Here is an 18,592-nt window from a genome sequence, read left to right on the forward strand (position 1 = left end):
CCTATGGGGGCCATTCTCATTCAAACTACCCACCACACTGCATTTTGAGTATAGGTGCCAAGAAAGAATGATTTTTACATCATGTTTACACAGGTAAACATCACCTGCCGGCATACCAGGAGGCACAAAGAGATCATTTATTTGTGCTCTTCAGTAATGATGCTTGTGAATATACCAGATCACTCCAGGAACACCAGACTCATGGATTTATCATTAAATAAGATGGAGCTCCTCCCCTGGATCTTGAAAAGATATGCCCAAGACCGGACTGGGCAGGTGAACTGAGTGACCACCTGTCACTTAACCAGCCTTGTCCAGGTATTTTGCCACAGTGAGGACTGAATCTGTCCCCTGCTTCAGCTCAAATACAGTGTTCTCTACCTATGACACAGCCCACTTCAAGCTGACTCTTCAGTGGCCTGCACCTGAACTGCATCTCTGTACTTGCAGCTCTTAAGACTTGCCTGGTTTCCAGACTTTTCCATGTTCTTATCAGCTCTCTGCTGCTGATTTGGGAAAGCTGTACTCCTATGCCTCTTTATAATCTTTCCTTAGCACTTTTTTTTTTTTTTTTTTTTGAGATGGTTTCTCTGTAATAGTCCTAGTTGTCCTGGAACTCTCTTTCTGTAGACCAGGCCAGCCTTGAACTCACAGAGATCTGCCTGCCTCTGCTTCCCAAGTGCTGAGATTAAAGGTGTACACCACCACTGCCTAGTGAGCCCATTTTTAAATCAGTGTGTGTGTGTGTGTGTGTGTGTGTATTACTGTGTAATATGTAACCTGAGAACCAATATTAATAACTAAGATTGGGATAAAAGAATCTGATTGCAGATGGCCACACCATCAGGTAAAATTAGAGTTTATTTGGCAAATCACTGTCAATGAAACTGACTTGTGAACTGAGGAAATGTACTATGTTTCTGACATTGTGTGCTTAGGGGTCTTTTTAAGTAATCTTGGGGTGGAGAGAGGCCTGGAGAGACTCAGGAACCTCCTGCATCATGAGGGACATTACTAGGCCCACTCTCTTGAGTGTGTCCTGTGGGTTGTCATGGTTACGCTACTTCATAGTGACGGACATGCCCAATTGGGAAGCAGCAGCTGGCTACATTGGTCCTTGCAATCCCCGCTGGGTTTTTCCTGTCTCTTTAGGACTCGCTGTGTCTCTGCCAGCACATCAGGTCTCTAGGGCAGAGACTAGGTTGTTGTGTTTATCAAGGTGTCTCAGTGTTTGACATCTGGCATGTGCTGATTGCATGCATCAGGAGCCTGGACAAGTGGGCTGCTGTCCAGGAAGAATAACATGGTTAGGGCAGTGTGGGTGGACAGCAGCAAATGGTCCTGACTGGCAATAGAAGAGAGATACCGAGACTGTCTGGATGTGGGGCAGAGAGAGAGGTACCTACGGAACTGTGGGGCCTTGGGCTCCAGTGTCATGGTGGCTGGCCCTACTCCACTGGCAATGTGGGACCCAAGGGTCCCTGTCCTCTCAGACGGAATGTGTGTTTTAGGCTCCCTCACTGACCAGGGGCCTAGCTTCTTGAGTGTAACATCTGGCCCAGCTGCCTCTCCAGAGCAGACCCATCACCTCTTTCTAGACCCTCTACTTCTGTTAATGAATTTGGCTGGCAGTTCTACAGGAACACAGCTGGAGCTTGCTCTGTGTGCTCACAGGTTTTGCAGGTGGAGAAGCAGAGGCAGAGGAAGGCCACAGGCCTTGTCTCAAGTGGATATGATGGCAGGCAGGTCAACTTCTAATCAGATGCTGAGCCACATCCCTCTACAGGATGGACACCATGCTGGCCTTGGACAGGCTACTTCCAGTCTCCCTCTGTCCCCACTGCCCTCTGCCCTCTGCCCTCTGCCGTGGTAGCTAGCACTTGCCTAAAAGCAGACAAACTGTCGGGGTGAGGGGTCATCCCTAGTTTGAAACTAGCCTGTTCAAGGCCAGCGTACAGATAACAGGAAAACAGGTGGACATGTGGCCTCCCGCTGCCCTTCTGTGAGGGCCATCCAGATAGAACTGCTGGGTGCCCCATGTCAACATGCCCCTTCCCTCCATTCTGCAACTCTCTGGCCCTGAGGGTGCCCCCCAGGTCACTTTGTAGGGCTACAGCCTGGGTCACTGAACCTCTCTGAAGGGAACTAGCAGCGGTGGCCATAGAGATAAGGTTGTATTCCCTTCAAGGGCTGGCTATCAGAGAGGAAGGCTCTAAGGTGGTGGCTGCCTCTGGCAAGTCCCCCTTGGGGTCTTGGTGGCTCCGTGATTAGATGAGGCCCTTGCTTCCCTTCCCTTTCAGGCCTGGAGGTAAACTATAAAGTGGGGTACACATATGAGGGGGTCACTGTTTATACAGCCACTGTAAGCAGTCAGAAGCCAGGCATAGTCTGAATCCAGCAATAGAGGCAGACCTATGTCTGGGCTTGGCTCCCTCCCATGACCTCTCACATGCTTTCCTGAAGCTGAGGTCATCGGCACCAGGATCCTGGTGGGGTGTGTGAATGCGGGCATCAAAACAGCCTGTTGTGCAGCCCTGTCTCCGCCTCTGCTCACAGGTATTTAAGATCTGCAGAACTTTAGGAGCTGGCCATTGCGGCACAGACAGAGAGACCAGAGAGCTCTTCTTCTCATTTCCCACGCTGTCCATGGATTTTGTTGCTGGGGCCATTGGAGGTACGAGATAGGGATAGAGGGATGCAGGGGTTGGGGAGATCAGGGGATGGTGCTTTTGTGTGTATGGTAAGTGGGAGGGAGCCCTAAGGTGAGATTTGAGCAGACCCCGGGAGTGGGCTCTGGGTGGTGATAGGGAGGGCAGGTTCCCACATGGCCTTGAAACTCAGGCAGGATGCCGAGGGAAGCTAGGGATCCCTGGCTTGGGAAAAGAAACTTATTCCTAGGGAGTTAGGAGATGGCTGGGGTCCTTGGTGTGGGTGAATAAGCCCTGGGAGAGGACAGAAGGCTCCAGGAAGAACAGTGCACCCAGGAGTTCTGTGGCAGGGAGCGGGAACTGGATGTAGAGCTGATCTGGATGGATGGTTTCTCCAGTCCACTGAGGCCTACCAACATCATACCTCCCTGTGGCTGAAACCGTCTCCCTTCTGGGGAGAGATGACAGAGGGAGAAGAGAGGTGGCTGCCCACAGGGACTCCATGGGTCATTGATCTGCAGGCTGTGCAGCTATTTTGAGTGAGGCACCCTTGGCCCTGCAGCTCTTGTGAAATAGCCGTGGGTGGCTTTCTCACTGCTGGGAACAGCCTGGGAGCCAGGAAGGATAGCCTCGGAGGACTGGGTCCTGGCCCTGCCTGGGGCTGTCTGGAGTCTTGGCCTCTGCCATACCAAGGCTGGCTGCTCCTCTGAACGTTAGCACCACAGCAGGCCATGCTCTCCTCATAGCCATAGGAAAGCCCCTAGTGATGGGGTCCTAGCTCTGTGGTGGGTCTGGGCCCAGGGATTCAGACCCAAGCCTTTCCTTGAAGAACTCCAGATGCAGAGGTGGCCACGGCATGTGGGCCATAGCAGCAAGGCCATGTGACACAGGTTCTGATCAACATGCTTCCAGGCAGAGGCAACCAAGAAAGAGCACAGGAGGAAGGCTCAAGAGAGGAGGGCTCTGAGAGACAGATAGGAGTTTGTGAGGTGTTTGAGAGACATGGAGGGTTATTCCATTTGAGTCTTGTATCAGGTGCTTGCTTTATACCCCCAGCCCCCACCCAGAAATTCATTCTACTCAAACACGTCCCAGGACACAACCCCACGAGCCTTCTCATCCTCCACAGTGTCCTTAGCATTCTTGCTTGGGGCGTTAGGAAGCCCAAGCCCCTGATGAGCTCCTTAGCTTCCTCAAGGTTGTGTTGGCCTTAGATGTGGAAGACCCAGAGCTGGAGCAGCAGGGCTAGGACCTCCTGATCCAAAGCCAGGGCGGCATTACAGGTCCCTCTGCAAGGTGGGTCAGCAGCTGTGTCCACTGTCTTCAGTGAACCCATGCATGCAGATGGATGGCTACTCAGTGGGCAGTTCCCGGGGCTGTGACCACCAGGTGGCCTCACTGCTTGGGCCTCTGTATGGCTGCTAGAGGACAATGGTAGGGAGTTCTTTTGGCCAGGAAGACAAAAGACAAAGGGCTGCAATTTCATAGTTCCCTCCAAAATGTGACCCCAGTGACTTAAGGACTTCTTGTGGGCTCTGCCACTCCCTCAGAGCCTCTGGGGGAGTCTGTTCAGACATAGCAGTAACACACGTTCTATTCCACATGTACCTGGTTCCAGGCAATCCTGGCCCTTTAGAGCCCTGGGTGGGGGTCTGGGCTGCTCACTTGGCCTTTACTCACAATGTGCCCCTCCCCCATCTCTGTAATGTGTGGGTGTTTACCTGGCTCCCACACAAACCCTGCACAGGCTCAGGCTTGAGGGCAAAGTCTGCCTGGCTCAGAGACAGGGTCAGCCAGAGTGGAACCAGATGTTCTCCCAAAATGTGATGTCAGAGGGGAGGCTGAGGAATGTCCTTGGCCTGGGCAATGGGGATAGGCACAGTTGGGTCAGGATTCAGGGTTGGGAGGTATCTAGCAAGCTTGGCAGGTGCATACTGAGCCTCAGGTGGAGGTGGGAGAGGGGGGCTTGCCTGAGGCCACTTTCTCCCATCCTTTGGGATGGGTGGGCTCTCACTGCTGACAGGGCCACCTCCTGCTGCCTCACTGGTTTCTCTAATTGCCTTGCAGGAGTCTGCGGTGTTGCTGTGGGCTACCCTCTGGATACAGTGAAGGTACAGCAAGGCCCTACCTTGGTTTAGATTACAGTGTCTCCTGTACCCAGCTCTGGTCCTCAGAATGCTAATAGGATCTAGCTCTCTCCTACTCTAGTACCTTCAATTGCTCCCAGTGGCCCTTGGGACTGTCAGTCTCTCTCACCCTGTGCCTCCGGGGGTCTCATTCTCAGCATGCCTGACAGTCAAGGGGTGGAGCCTAGGCTTCTACTGGTTTTGCCCCAGGCCTGGGGCCAGCTCTTTCTGAAGCCTTCTCGATTTCCCTAGGTGAGGATCCAGACTGAGGCCAAGTACACAAGCATCTGGCACTGCATCCGGGACACGTATCGTCAAGAGCGGGTAGGACTGGGGCCCGATGGTAGGGTGGCATCCGGCTGAGACTTGCTAGTGATGTCCTTCCCCTTGAGTCCTAGCCTCTTGGCCTCCAAACAGATATGACTGTGCCCAGCCCTGGGATCCCCTCTGAGCCCCAAAGTCTGAGCACTGGGGACCCTATATGGTACAGAACCAAGTCCCCGTCTACAGGGGAACCTGAGCTTCTGAAGGCCAGGGGAAGGTCTTGGGGACACTTATGCAAGTGAACTTGGGGCTTGATGCAGGCAGGGGTTAGCTGAGCATCATGCTGGTTGTACTATCATGATTATTAGGCAGCTGTCTCTTTACCCCTCCACACAACCTCAGACATCAAGTGCTGATATCCTAAGGGTGATGTCTGGAGGCAAGGGAGATGGTGGTTAGTCCTAGATGTCCCAGCCCCAGGGCATTCTCTCTCGGATCCTGTCCTTACTTGGGTCTCTACCCACCAGGTGTGGGGCTTCTACCGGGGCCTCTCATTGCCTGTTTGCACAGTGTCCCTGGTGTCATCTGTATCCTTTGGCACCTACCACCACTGCCTGGCTCACATTTGCCGCTTCCGGTACGGCAGTACTGACGCCAAGCCCACCAAGGCTGATATCACACTCTCAGGATGTGCCTCTGGCCTTGTCCGGGTGAGTAGAGGCAGTTGAGGGTGGAAGGGCATTCGAGATACCCAGGGAGTTTGAATCACATTTACCAGTAGGTGTCAAAGACTGCAGCTCTGTGAAGGCAGAGCCTACAGGGCATGGGGACTGTAGTGAGGAACTAGTATTCTGCCTGGGATGGGCTAGGCCCCTTTTGGTGTCCCTCTCAGTATGTTCCAGTGGAGAGGAGGAGATGATCATAAAGATCCTCCCTGTCAGGGTGTGAGGGCCCAGAGAGATAGCACTCAGGTGCTTCTGACCTCTCAGCTGGGAGGGCGCCATCTTCAGGGTGTCTAGCAAATGACGGAACACCATCTAGTGTTACCATGGACACTTGGCATCCCTCATCCTCCGTGGAGATGGAGCATCAGGCACCACAGATGGGAACCAGGCAGGCAAGTGAAGCTGAGGTCCCTCATAGGCCAGGATGGAGCATGGATAAGCCACTCAATCCTTAATCAGATCCTCCACGGGCTGAGGGGCCAAGTGTTGTACCTACTACACACAGCGCAGAGACCGAAGGCCAGTAAGCTTAGCCAGCCAGGCTCAACTCTTGAGCCTGGCTGAGCTGCCATCTCATCGGCAAGAGGTGTGATGAGAATGAAGGGAGACTGGGGGTGTAAAGACTCCAGTGCAGCCTGACCCATCTGAGTCCCATTGTGACCGCCATGCCCTGCTTTTAGCAATATGATTACAGTGTAAACAACTGTGTCAATTATGATCTTGAACTTAGTCACATTTACTTTTAACACCCGGTGTGTGTCAAGCTAGTGTTCTCAGATAGGAGAGATGCAGGAGACCTTGGTTTCAGCCTTAAGTTGGATGAGCTGGCTCTCAATGTAGCACCATCAAAACCCTGGGACCAGCTGGCAGCTTCTTGGGATCGAGGCTCTCAGCACTGGGTCCTACGGCTGGAAAGCTGGGTCTTAAGAGTGTGTGGGCAGGCTATAGGCAAGTTCTAATCTTGCTTCCTCTCTGTCCCAGGTGTTCTTGACATCACCCACTGAGGTGGCCAAGGTCCGCCTGCAGACGCAGGCCCAAGCTCAGACACAGCAGCGGCGGCCCTCAGCCTCCTGGATGTCAGTGGCTCCTGCTTTGTGTCCTGCACCCACTGCGTGTCTGGAGCCCAGACCCAAGTACTGTGGGCCACTGCACTGTTTAGCCACAGTGGCCCGTGAGGAGGGGCTTCGGGGACTCTACAAGGGCAGCTCAGCTCTGCTCCTTCGTGAAGGTCACTCCTTTGCCACCTACTTTCTCTCCTACGCCATGCTCTCTGAGTGGCTCACCCCTGCTGGCCATAGCCAGCCAGGTGAGTGACAGGCAGATGGGGTTGGCCCAGTGGGGTGGGGGCTGAGAGAGGAATCTGTGCACAGTGCAGCTCACCAACATTGAATCAAGCTAAGCATCTCTATCTGCCTGCCTTATTTTTCAAGTAGGGTTTCTGAGGTGTGTGTGTGTGTGTGTGTGTGTGTGTGTGTGTGTGTGTGTGTGTGTGTGTGTGTGTGTGTGTGTGTGTGAGAAAGAGAGAGAGACAGACAGACAGACAGACAGACAGTCCAAGGCCACACAGTAACTTTGTAATAGAGGGGTTTATCTTGACTTAGTGAACTGTCCTGGGCTGGGTCCTGTCTCTGAGAAGCTTGCAATAAGGCATGGTCACTGTGTCTCTTACAGATGTCCTAGGTGTGCTGGTGGCTGGAGGCTGTGCCGGGGTCCTGGCTTGGGCTGTGGCTACCCCCATGGATGTGATCAAGTCACGCCTGCAGGCGGATGGGCAGGGCCAGCGGCGCTACCGGGGCCTCCTGCACTGTGTGGTGACCAGCGTGCGGGAGGAGGGCCCCAGGGTGCTCTTCAAAGGGCTGGCGCTCAACTGCTGCCGTGCCTTTCCTGTCAACATGGTAGTGTTTGTGGCCTATGAGGCTGTGCTGCGGCTCACTCAGAGATTGTTCACATAGGAGCCACCAGTCAGTAGCAGCCAGGTCACAGCAGCTGGAGGCAAAGGGTGGGCTTAGGACCCCACAGGGCTGTCACTGGAACAGCAGAGGGCCTTCTGTGCAGTGACTTAGATGAGGCCTGAGCTTGGCCTGCTCAGCTGCTGACCACAAAGTCAGGGGGTTGACCTGCCATCTGGTTGGGGGTCATGAGTCAAGGTTATGTGGGTCTCCTTGATGAGGACATGTGACACTTGGAGTCATCTGTCACCGCAACTGTTCATCCTGAGTGTACTCCCTTGTCCACACCCATGACTTCAGAGCAAACCCTCACCAACCCCTCAACTTCCACTGCTTCACGCCGTTCCCATAAGACACAAGTGAGGGACCAGACAGCAAGCTGAACCATCTGGCTACAGGCTGGGCTTGCTCCCTGTCCCAGGCTGTCCAAGAGAGCTCACTGCCCTCACTGGCTGAGGGACTGGTGTGGTGCTTCCCTGAGTACTCACACTCACGCTGCTTGGACCCTGGAGACTGGGCTGGGAGTGGCGGTCAATAAATGTTTCTGAGGTTGCTCAGTGGTGGTGTTCTGTGATCTGTGGGGTACTGCCCCTCCTCCCTTGTGTTTATCTGGTGCACCATTTAGCCTGTTAGCTCGTGGTGGGAGAGGCGGTGTGAAGCCCTGGCTCTATGGTTAAGATGGACTACAGTTCTTACTTGGATAGCCAGATGCCCATTGCGTAGAGGGTCTCTATGACATCCTGCAGGCTTTTCCTTTCTGGGCTGTGTATTATCCCTGTCATCCCCAGGCCAAACACTGGCGGGAGCCTTATACCAAGGGTGGGAAAGTGCGGGGTACCTTACAAAAGTTTTATGAGCCAGTGGCTTGGAGGGCAGTGTAGGCCAGTGTCTGCCCTCAGGTACAAATGTGCTTCTGAGTCCTAGCCTACCTCTCTGGGGACTCTGGGGCTTCCAGTGATGGGCCCCTGGGAGTCAGGCTGGCAGTCCAGTGTGTGCCCACTGGGTCTTCACAGAACAGCCCTGTAGTAAAGCTGGCTGATACCTGCCTCAGCTGTGCATGTTCAGATGCAAAGCCTGGCCATGTATGCATCAAATGGTTTCCAGGTTTTTTCATCCAGTCAAACCTTCCAGTTTCTAGAAGGGGTGGGATCCATCTGTTTCTGGGTCTGCTCTTGTCACGAAGGTCCTTCGGCACCAGATCCTACACCCAGGGGCCCTTGCCTGCAAGACCTCCCTCTGTCTGATGCCATCTCTTAGGCCTCCCCTCCTCTAGGAAGGTCTTCCCGTCTCACTTCCAGGATACTCTGGGCTCTTCCCATGGAGCCTGGCCAGCTGGCTGGCTGCTTAACTGTCCCATCTCAAAACTGGGAGCTTCCCAGGACCTCTCAGTCTCTGGTGAACAGGGGAACCAGAAGCTTTGCAGTATGCTCCTGGTTATGATGAAAGCCAGAGCTTCCAGGTGAGGTTGGGAGGCTTCTACAGGGACAGGACTTCAGCAGGTCTGTGTGCGCGCACACACACACACACACACACACACACACACACACACACACACACAGACACGATACTATGGATGTTTTAATGCTTTCTCTTCACCTCATTTGGGTCAGGTAGTCCTCCAGCCTGTGGGTTTTCTTCAGTTTCAGTAAGGGCTCTCTTTAAACAATCTCAGTTACTGTGTGGAGATTTAAGAGCCGTGTGTGTGTGTGTGTGTGTGTGTGTGTGTGTGTGTGTGTGTGTGTGCGTGCGCGCGCGCACGCGTGCCCCCACTCTGCTCACATACTTCAAACATGGGCTTAGCACTCCTTATGTCTTAGTTGCAATCCTGAAGTCCTTTTAGTTTTAGTCCCTGAACTTGAAAGCTCACCTAGTTTAGAGAGGTCAAGATGCAGGGACATTCTGGGCCAGTGCCTGGAAAAAGGCACCCAATAATTTACCAACTGTCAGGCCAATGGTACCCACTCAGTCTTTTAAGTTGTCTTTTTTGTTTGTTTGTTTGTTTGAGACAAGGTCTCACTATGTAGTTTTGGGTGGCCTGGAATTTGCTATGCAGACCAGGCTGGCCTCAAACTCAGAGATCTGCCCGCTTCTGCCTCCCAAGGGCTGGGATTAAAGGTGTGAGCCACCACAGTTGGCATGCCACTCGTTCTGCTCTAGGAGATGAGCTCAGACAGCACTCTTGGCTCTCACATTCCGCGTTCACAGGGTCAGAGTAGGCGCTCTGGTTCCTTCCTGGTGACTACAATTGCTGACCTGCTGGCCCAGCCCAGGCCTCAGGCTGCCATTGGCGAGGGAAGTGACATAGCAGGAACCAGGGCCTGGAACCCAAATATACCCCTGGCTGGCCTCCAATCCTCATTGTCCTACTGCCTCAGCCTCCGTGTGCAGAGGTTCTAGGTACCTTTCCTGACCTCACTCTTGCTGTCAGAAGCGAAGAATCGGGGGGGAGGGGCTGGCTGCTCCGGAGTAACACATGGAGGAAGAGCTGGTCTCTCCACAGGGCTACTTCCAGAAAAATCAAGTCTGTAGTTGAGCGTTCCAGTGAGAGCTAAAAGCTGCCCCTTGAGAACTCCCACAGTATGTGCTGGCTACAGATCTGTGGTCCCAGGAGAAGGGACAATAGTATAATTCTGGAGAGTTTCACAAAGGCCTGTTTACCCCTGGATGTACTGCTTTAGATGGGAGCTGTCACCTGCATCTATGTGGTATGGATACCACTCGGAGTAAAGACTGTTCTTTCTGGGGAGTCTCTGTACCATTTGGTATTGGACACCATCCCCAGGCTACTTCCATTAAAAAGCCTATTGAACCTTTCTCTCAGGGAGCTACCCTAGTCTTGGCTATCACCTCTGTGTTGTCTTACATGGAGGAGATGGAGCTCCCAAGAGATCAAGTGACTCTCCCAAAGGTGGGGGCTGGCCTGGGTGCTCACTCCTCCCTGGGCCAGGATCCTGGCGAAGCCATCAGATGCTATGGCTGGGTAGACAATGATAGTAACATCTCTCTCATCTGCACACTGGACGCTCCACAGGTGCGGTGGCACTCCCAGTGACATCAATCATTTGGACCCCAGTGAGAGGGCAAGGCAGTGCTCTGCATCTGTTTCACCGCCTCCAGCCATAGCCGCTGGGTGGGGTGTTGGCCTGGAAGTGTGGCCTGCATGAACTTCATACTCTGGCCATACTCTGGCCCGCTCATGGGCTCTGAGTTCAGGCGGTTGGTCTCCCAGGGTGTGAACCTTAGTGTTCTCACTACTAGGTCAGAACAGACTGCTTAGTAACAAATTCACTGTGTGGCCTTGGACAAGTCATATTTCCCCACTTGCAAATGGACAAGTGGGTGAGGGCTCCATTGTGACTGGGTCTCCCCTGGACCCCTAGTGGCCCTGCTCTAGCCCGTGCTCATCACTTCAGCACCTCCCCAAGCACCCAGGTCTCTGCAGACAGGACATCACATGCACATGCTCTCTCCAGACTGTTAGATCGTCAAACAAGGCAAGAATGCAGGGAGAGAGATGATGGCTTCTCAGGACAATTGGCTGACACAAAAACAGTCCCTGGGAATTGATTTAACACAAGACCCAGCCATACCACTCTTGGGCATATACCTAAGGAATGCTCAATCATACCACAAAGATACATGCTCAACTATGTTCATAGCAGCACTATTCATAATAGCCAGAACCTGGAAACAACCTAGATGCCTGACAACTGAAGAATGGATAAAGAAAATGTGGCACATATATACAATGGAGTGCTACTTAGCAGAGAAAAACAATGACAGCATGAAATTTGCAGGCAAATGGATGGAACTAGAAAATATCATCCTGAGTGAGGTAACCCAAACCCAGAAGGACAAACATGGTATGTACTCACTTATAAGTGGATACTAGATATAAAGCAAAGAACAATTAGACTGCAACCCACAGATCCAGTAAGGCTACATAGCAGGGGGGACCCTAGGATAACTGTGGCTTATAGTAAGTTTTGGTTTTACTCAATCACTGGGCAAGCATCAGTGAAATATTTCACTATTAGGATAAAAATTTGTACTGTATTAAGCTGATGATAGAAAATAAGATAAAAAATATATTAAAAAAAAAAGACTCATATTTAAGGGGTTGAAAAGATGGCTCAGTGGTTAACAGCACTGGCTGCTTTTCCAGAAGACTCAAGTTTAGTTCCTAGCACATGCTGGCTTACAATTGTCTGTAACTCCAGTGTCAAAGGATCTGACACCCTTTCTGGATTCCCTGGGCACCAGGCATGCATGTGGTACACAGACATACATGTAGGCAAAATACCCATTCACATAAAAATAAAAATAAAAATAAAAATAAATCTTGTTAAAAAGAAAGAAAAACAAAACAAACACAAACCAAAAACAGTCCCTGGGAACCTGCCTCTAAGCACCATGTGACTTCATAGCTCTGCACTGCCCCCATCCCCCTGGGGGGAGTGGCTGCAGGCTCAGCACGGGTGGGTGTGGCTTAGGGACACTAAGTGCAGGCGCCCCTGCAGCCTGCTCAGACAGACAGAGGCAAAGGCAGGGACACAACCAAGTTTATTTTTATTTTGCCTGAGAGTGACGAGGATGGAACATTCAAGAGTGGCCTTTGTGCCTTCATGGAGGACAGACACCTCAACCAGGGGCTTTCCCTGAGACTCTGAGTGGTGGCTCATTACATGTGGCCAGCCCAGAGGGAGACCACCAGAGCTTGGACGGCTGTTGTTCTTTCCTGTCTAACTATGGTGCACCGGCCCGGGACACGGCCAGCACACTGTTGTGTGCGGCCTTCCACTTCAGTCAAGTGTCAAAACAAAAGCATCTGCAAAGGCAACAGACTGTTCTTAGAGTCTGGTGGTCGGGAGAAGTCACCACTGGGTTTTAAGAGGTGGAGGCCAGGCCATTTGAGGAAACGTTAGTACAGGAAGGGCAACAAGCATGATTCTGGAGTGAACAACACGTGTGATCTGGAGTTTGGTTACCTCAGCCTGGAGTTTCACCCACAAGACTCAGGTTAATAGAAATGGTCCAGCCTGGTCCATAATCAGTGTTAAAAACAGCTTTAGAGCTGAATGATCCCACCCATCCCCTCCGTTGTGGCATTGGAGACTGAACCCAGGGCATCATGCACACTAGGCAAATGCTCTACTACTGAGCTACACCTACAGGACAAAGCTGACCGCTCCCTACTTGATATAAAGCAAAGCTTATACATATATTATATATATAGTTGGTATGGGCTTGAGCATAGCATCTCTGCTCACTAAATGTCTCATCAGTTTTTCACAGCGGTTTTCAGTTTTAAAATAATGACATTCTGACTCCACAGACTCAGAATCAAACATAAATTACGATGGGCTCTTGCTAGGTAGCTCATGCTGGCCTGAAACTTGTGCCTTTGCATCCTGAATACAGAGATTGTAGGGGGTGCACTACCATGTGCAGCACATACACTTGAAAACAAACAAAACTAATAGATTTGGGGAATTTATCTAGAACCCTAGGCTGCTAGATGGACAATCCTCTGTGGGCCACAGAGGTGCCACACCTGGGCTCTTTGTGGGAGAGATTCTTGGCTGGGTTTCTATGTGACCACACAACATTAGCAGCACCTGATCATCCTCAGCAGACAACAGGTGGAGAGACATTACAGAAGCAACAGCATTCAGAATGCACAAGGGCCCAGGTCCAGGAATTGCCACGTGACAGCAGCCTATTGGGAGTGTGACTTGATTCGAGGGGGCTGGGATTATCGACAGATTTTTGTCTTTATGTGCAGACAGAAAAGAAACATTACTGGAAGTGGAAGGACAGCTGCCGGGGAGTCATGAACTCCTTCACCGTTTCCTCGGTGACCGCTTTGCGTCGGGCCTGGTGCTCAGCAATCAGGGGCTGAAGGACGTCTATGAGTGTCTTCTTCAGCTCTCCAGTGAGCATGGCTCCGCTGGTATAATCCTGCCAGGAAGGTGGATGCTGTGAGCAGTGGCTTTGTGTCCAAGCCCTCCCTACCTGAACTCTAGTTCAGTTTATATCCCTTCATGAGCTATGCTGAAAGTGTCACAGTAACCTGGGTCTTACAGGATATTAAAATGTCTGTCTCTTGTGCCTTGGGCTCTTTACCTTTGGGTTGTTTTGTCCAATTCTGATGTGTTAGTTTTTGTTTTATATTATTTCATTATTATCCTGCAGAAGCCTGCTTGTTTTCTAATGAGACAGGAAGGGAGTGGATACAGACGAGAGCGGGAAGAACTGGGAAGAGTTGGGGGGGGGGCAGTAATCAGAGTCCATGACGTCACCCACAAGAAAAAGGAGAGCCGAGTGTGGCTCTCAGCTCAGTGTGGCTCTCAGCTGTCGGGCTCCTGTGCACCCTGATGCCTTCCTTCCTTTCCTTCCTTCCTTCCTTCCTTCCTTCCTTCCTTCCTTCCTTCCTTCCTTCCCATCTGTGCCACTCTTCAAGCAGACAAAACCAAGACCCCAAACCTAGGTTGCAGCAAGTTGGGGGAACATCGCCTTCAGCTCCCCACCACAGCACTAACCACTAACAATGAACGCATGTTTCCTCTGAGAACTTTTCTTGTGAGCGTCATGCAGCTCTCTTCTCACTGCCTTCCTTTCACCCTTGTTGGCACTGGCTCTGGTGTCACTGAAACCCTCGAAATACTTATCCCTAGAACCCCAGCACTCAGGTGGCTGAGGCAGAGGGATTGTCGTGAGTTAATGTCAGCCTGGTCTATATAGGGAGTTCCAGGGCTACACAGTGAGATTCTGTCTAAACAGTAACAACCAAAGACACGCACACAAGAGTGCAGTGTACCAGCAACAATTCTCACTTGGCCTCCTGGCTGCAGGAGCGTGCCTGTAACTTTTTTCTGCTACTGTTTCTGTTGTTTGTGTATAAAAAGCTGTTTCCTATTCCAAAAGATTTCCCTGGAAAAGACTCCAAGGCCAAGGCTCTGCTTGTCCCCACCAGCTCACTGAGAGGCTGTCCTGGGACCATGGATACCTAAATCATCTGCTGGCATGTGGTTCACCTACATTTCTTTCCTAACAAGAAAGAAAGCCTCTTTGTACTGTCACTTTTGTGAACTATTCAAGAGTTCTTCCCATGTAGTTAAAAATTGGAGTGATCTTACCCAGTTTTTTGTTTTACATATGGAGTGCTTCATGGATTCCATGGCGGCCTTGAGCAGGGGCCATGCTGATCTTCTCTGTATTGTCCTCTCTACTGGTATATATGCTGCTAAAGCAAGCACCTCTTCTGTGTTTTAAATACAACATCTTGCTCTACAGCCCAGGCTAGCCTAGAATCTGTACTCTTCCTCCTTCAGCCTCCTGAATAGGTAGGTCTAAGTGAGTATGAACTTACTGTATGAACTGAGCTGGGCTCAGCCCAGGCCACTAAGGATTGCTCTGGCAACACACAAGGCCTGGCTGGGCTTGACTCACCTTTCTGATCTGCTCCAGCCTGTCATCATCTTCAAGGAAGAAGGTCAGATACATGAAGGACACGTCCACTTCACAGTTGCCCCCAAACTGCCTGTGCTCCTCCACGGTGTCTCTTCCACCAGAAAACGCGTGCTTGTTGACCTGTGCCAGCACAGAGGCCAGTCAGGGTGCTGTCCTGTCCCTGGACACTGGTCAGGGCTCAGGGGTGGCAGTCACACTAGTGACTCCTAGTGAAGGTCAGGGAGGCAGGAGAGCAAGTCTTTGACAAGCCCCATTGCTCAAGGAACAGAGCAGTCTGGAAACCAAACAAAGCAGACTGGGCTAAAAACTGCAGAAAGGATGGCAGGTAGTGCTGTGTCCATGAGTGGCAGAAAAGCAGCCCCCAACCCCATGTGCACACGAGCCACGGGGTCAGGAGAACACAGCTGAAGGAAACTCTACTCTCAACATGTGGTGGCAGGAAAGGCCCATAGGAGGTTTCCAACCAGACAGGCGATATGTCCGTTGGTTAAGACAGCCCCAGATGGGCTTGATTGAGAGCACTGGCTGCGCTTCCAGAGGACCAGAGTTCAATCTCCAGCACCCACATGGCAGCTCACAACTGTCAGTAACTCCCCCAAAATGCCCTCGTCTGGCCCCTGTGGATACCAGGCACTCATGTGAAGCAGACATACATGCAAGCAAAATACTAATACACACAAAAAACAAGCACACAAACCACAGAAACTAACAAAACAGAGCTGAGCACAGTGGTGGGCACTTAGCATATAGGAGGCTGAGGCAGGAGGATTGCTTGTGTTCAAGAGTTCCAAGCCAGCCTCGGCAACACAGAGGAACAGCGTCTCAAAACAAGCAGGAGAACTCTAATGAAAAGACCAGGGAGCATAAACCTTCAATCTACCATTCAGAAGGTCTTTGCAGGTGGATCTGTGAGTCTGGGGCTAGCCTGGGCTACACAGTGAGTTCCAGGCCAGCCAGTGGTATACAGTGAGAGCCTGTCTCAGAAAAGTAAGTAAGTAAATAAAAATGAATGAAAGCTAGGGATAAAGGTCACAAGGACTTTGCACCTCACAAAAGATTGCTAAAGGCCTCTCCATAGTGACAGGGTCATGTTTTGTCAGAATATTTGTCCTGAGACAAAGTTCCTAGAACCTGGGAAACTCCCAAATCCTCTCTAAAAACTGCTCAGCTTCCAGGTTGCTGACTCACAAGAGCAAATGTGCCCAGACATGGGTGGACATTCAGTGCTCTCCATGCTTGGACCCACCATCTTCCTGCTTTATAATAGACAGATGGTGTTTCCCTGAGTTCTTTGGGCTGCTCCAGCAAATTAAAGAAGCCTTGGTAGGGTCTGTGGGAACCCTGGTACAGAGCTGGTAAGTCAAAATATAGATGTCCCAGCCTTGGGCGGGCAGAATGAGGCCGAGGCCTTCAGTTGTTGAGTGCTGCACTCTCCAGGAAGAAAGCATCAGAACTGCACTACTGTAGGACACCAGCCATTGGTGTCTGCCGGAGACCCACTGGGCAGGTACTGGAGTGGAGGGAAAGTCCCCTTGCCTTGTTGACTTACAGGCCAAGATAATCAGGGCCTGGCTGTTGGCAGCTGTGTTAACCAGCAGCTAGACTTCTTACTCTAAGACTGATGCTGCTGCTTGTGGTATCTCAGCCCAGCTCTGAGTAGTGGAGATTCTGTCTGAAGGTCCCCTGCCAGGGTGACTGTGTCTGAAGCTGAGGTGGGCACAGGATTTGGAGAGAACCCACCTGTGACCCTGACCTCTGCAGCCTGTGTAGTTCTGATCCTGTGCATGTTACTCACCTAGCCCTTGGGACTGACTCTCCTGGTTTTACAAATGGAAAATACTTCAGAATCACAAACTGCTTCTAAAAACAACTTCTCAAAACTGAGCAGAACATGTCTCCCCACACACCTCACTTCTCCCTTCCCCTCTGCATTCTGGAAGTTTCAGACAAAAGCAAAAGAGAAAGAAAAAGTACCCTAAATCCCCAATCCTACGAGCTGTCACTTTAGGCAGGGCTGGCGGAAACTATTTCCGGAGGAAGGGCTGGATATGAAAAGTCCCCTTTGTCAACCAGAACCTGCTTGGGACTTTCCAAAGGTTTGGGGGCCTGGCAGGGACTCTGACTATTGTATAACATCCCCTAGATATGTTCCTCTTAGACCATCCAATCCACAAACACATACTTGGATCCAAAGGAAACATCAGTGACTTCCTGGAACCATGAAGGGCTCACACTCACTGGCAGCTCAGTTCTGAGCAAACAGCACTGGGCTCTGAAGCATGTGAATGTGCAAACTCCTTTTTAATTCCAGTTTCCAATTGACTTGCAAATATTTACCAAGCACCCACAGCCTGCCAGACAGGGCTCAACTAGACATGGCAATCCTGTTGGAGGGTACATCTCAATTCTTTCCAGGAGAGCAGTCTAGAGAATAGCAGCCTACGCCGCTGCCCTCACCGTGGAGCAGTGTGCCAGAGCAGGAGCTTTGCACTGAGTGATGATCCTCTGTCTCATGACTCTCTGCTTCAAACAAACATAGCAGCTGGGCATGGTGGCGCACGCCTTTGATCTTAGTACTCAGAAGGCAGAGGCAGGTGGCTCTCTGTGACAGCCTGGTCTACACTGACACTTTGAATAAACAAACTGTTTATTGAGGGTCTGGCAGGGACTGAGGTAGAAGGAATCTCAGAAACCATCAGCACAGTAACTGGCCCTACCAGGTATGATGTTCAGAGGACCATCTGTTACATCATCTGACAACAGCTTCATTGACTATGCTTTAAAGAAAACCACCGAGTCTCTGCCTCTGCATCAACAGGCTGGTGAGGACGACAGAGAAGGGCAAACAGCAAAAGTCCCAGGTTATTGCCTATACGAAGGGGGTCAAAGACTAATGAATTCCCTAACACCAAAAACCAAAGGCCCAAAACCCCAATCCACCCAAACCCAAGCTCCCCTGCTGTGTGGGCAGTGGGCCCCTGTGGAATTCAACATTGCTGCGAGTCTGAGTTGCATGAGATGGTGGTGTGTTGAGTGAACTCACGTGTTTCCTGTTTCTCCCAGGCTTACCTTGCTCTTGATCTGCTTGGCTGTGTCAGTAAGGAAGATGGAAGAGTTGGGGTCACTGGCACTCATCTTGGTCTGAGCACCCTGCAAGGCAGGGAAGAAGGTCGAATGCAGCAGGGCAGGTTTAGGGTGGCCGATCCTGGGGGCCACGTCCCTCGTCATTCTGAAGTAAGGATCCTGGGTGGAAAAGACTTGGGTGAAGACAATGGAACGAATGGCCAGGCTCTGGCCAATGAGCAACCCTCAAGGAGCCACCCTCACGGGAGGCTGTGAAGCCTGTCATCAGTTTCAAACTGGCTTCTCTTCTCCCAACACTTCTACCACCTCCACCCTCCCAGGAG

General features: G+C 51.5%; 2 protein-coding genes and 1 non-coding gene across 4 annotated transcripts in view; 1 reads left to right on the forward strand and 2 right to left on the reverse strand.

Moving 5' to 3' along the window:
* Positions 1–4,719: 4,719 nt before the first annotated feature.
* Positions 4,720–8,255, forward strand: Slc25a47 (solute carrier family 25 member 47). The gene is made up of 5 exons (XM_036206623.1): positions 4,720–4,759; positions 5,027–5,098; positions 5,566–5,748; positions 6,745–7,069; positions 7,435–8,255. The coding sequence occupies exons 4-5, from the start codon at positions 6,838–6,840 to the stop codon at positions 7,713–7,715; spliced, it is 513 nt and encodes a 170-aa protein (XP_036062516.1). The 5' UTR covers positions 4,720–4,759; positions 5,027–5,098; positions 5,566–5,748; positions 6,745–6,837; the 3' UTR covers positions 7,716–8,255.
* Positions 8,256–12,256: 4,001 nt separating this feature from the next.
* Wars1 (tryptophanyl-tRNA synthetase 1) overlaps positions 12,257–18,592 on the reverse strand; it is a 38,436-nt gene continuing 32,100 nt past the window's right edge. Inside the window, exons 9-11 of one of the 2 annotated variants that reach the window (XM_036206426.1) lie at positions 18,255–18,428; positions 15,165–15,305; positions 12,257–13,673 (exon numbers count right to left, since the gene is read on the reverse strand). In XM_036206426.1, coding sequence (XP_036062319.1) covers positions 13,512–13,673; positions 15,165–15,305; positions 18,255–18,428 — 477 coding nt within the window. In that variant the 3' untranslated portion in view covers positions 12,257–13,511. The remainder of the gene's footprint in view (positions 13,674–15,164; positions 15,306–18,254; positions 18,429–18,592) is intronic. The other variant, XM_036206427.1, reaches the window with a different exon arrangement.
* Positions 14,865–14,967, reverse strand: LOC118595883. Its single transcript, XR_004946579.1, has one exon. It is a non-coding gene; the product is annotated as a U6 spliceosomal RNA (small nuclear RNA).

The sequence above is a fragment of the Onychomys torridus genome, chromosome 14, assembly GCF_903995425.1.
Source record: "Onychomys torridus chromosome 14, mOncTor1.1, whole genome shotgun sequence".
Lineage (NCBI taxonomy): Eukaryota > Metazoa > Chordata > Mammalia > Rodentia > Cricetidae > Onychomys > Onychomys torridus.

Excerpts from the sequence above, each read along its gene's own strand:
- Slc25a47 (XM_036206623.1), top strand. The coding sequence starts at position 6,838 with ATGTCAGTGGCTCCTGCTTTGTGTCCTGCACCCACTGCGTGTCTGGAG. Across the intron at positions 7,070-7,434 it reads TGCTGGCCATAGCCAGCCAG|ATGTCCTAGGTGTGCTGGTG; the intron begins GTGAGTGACAGG and ends TGTCTCTTACAG.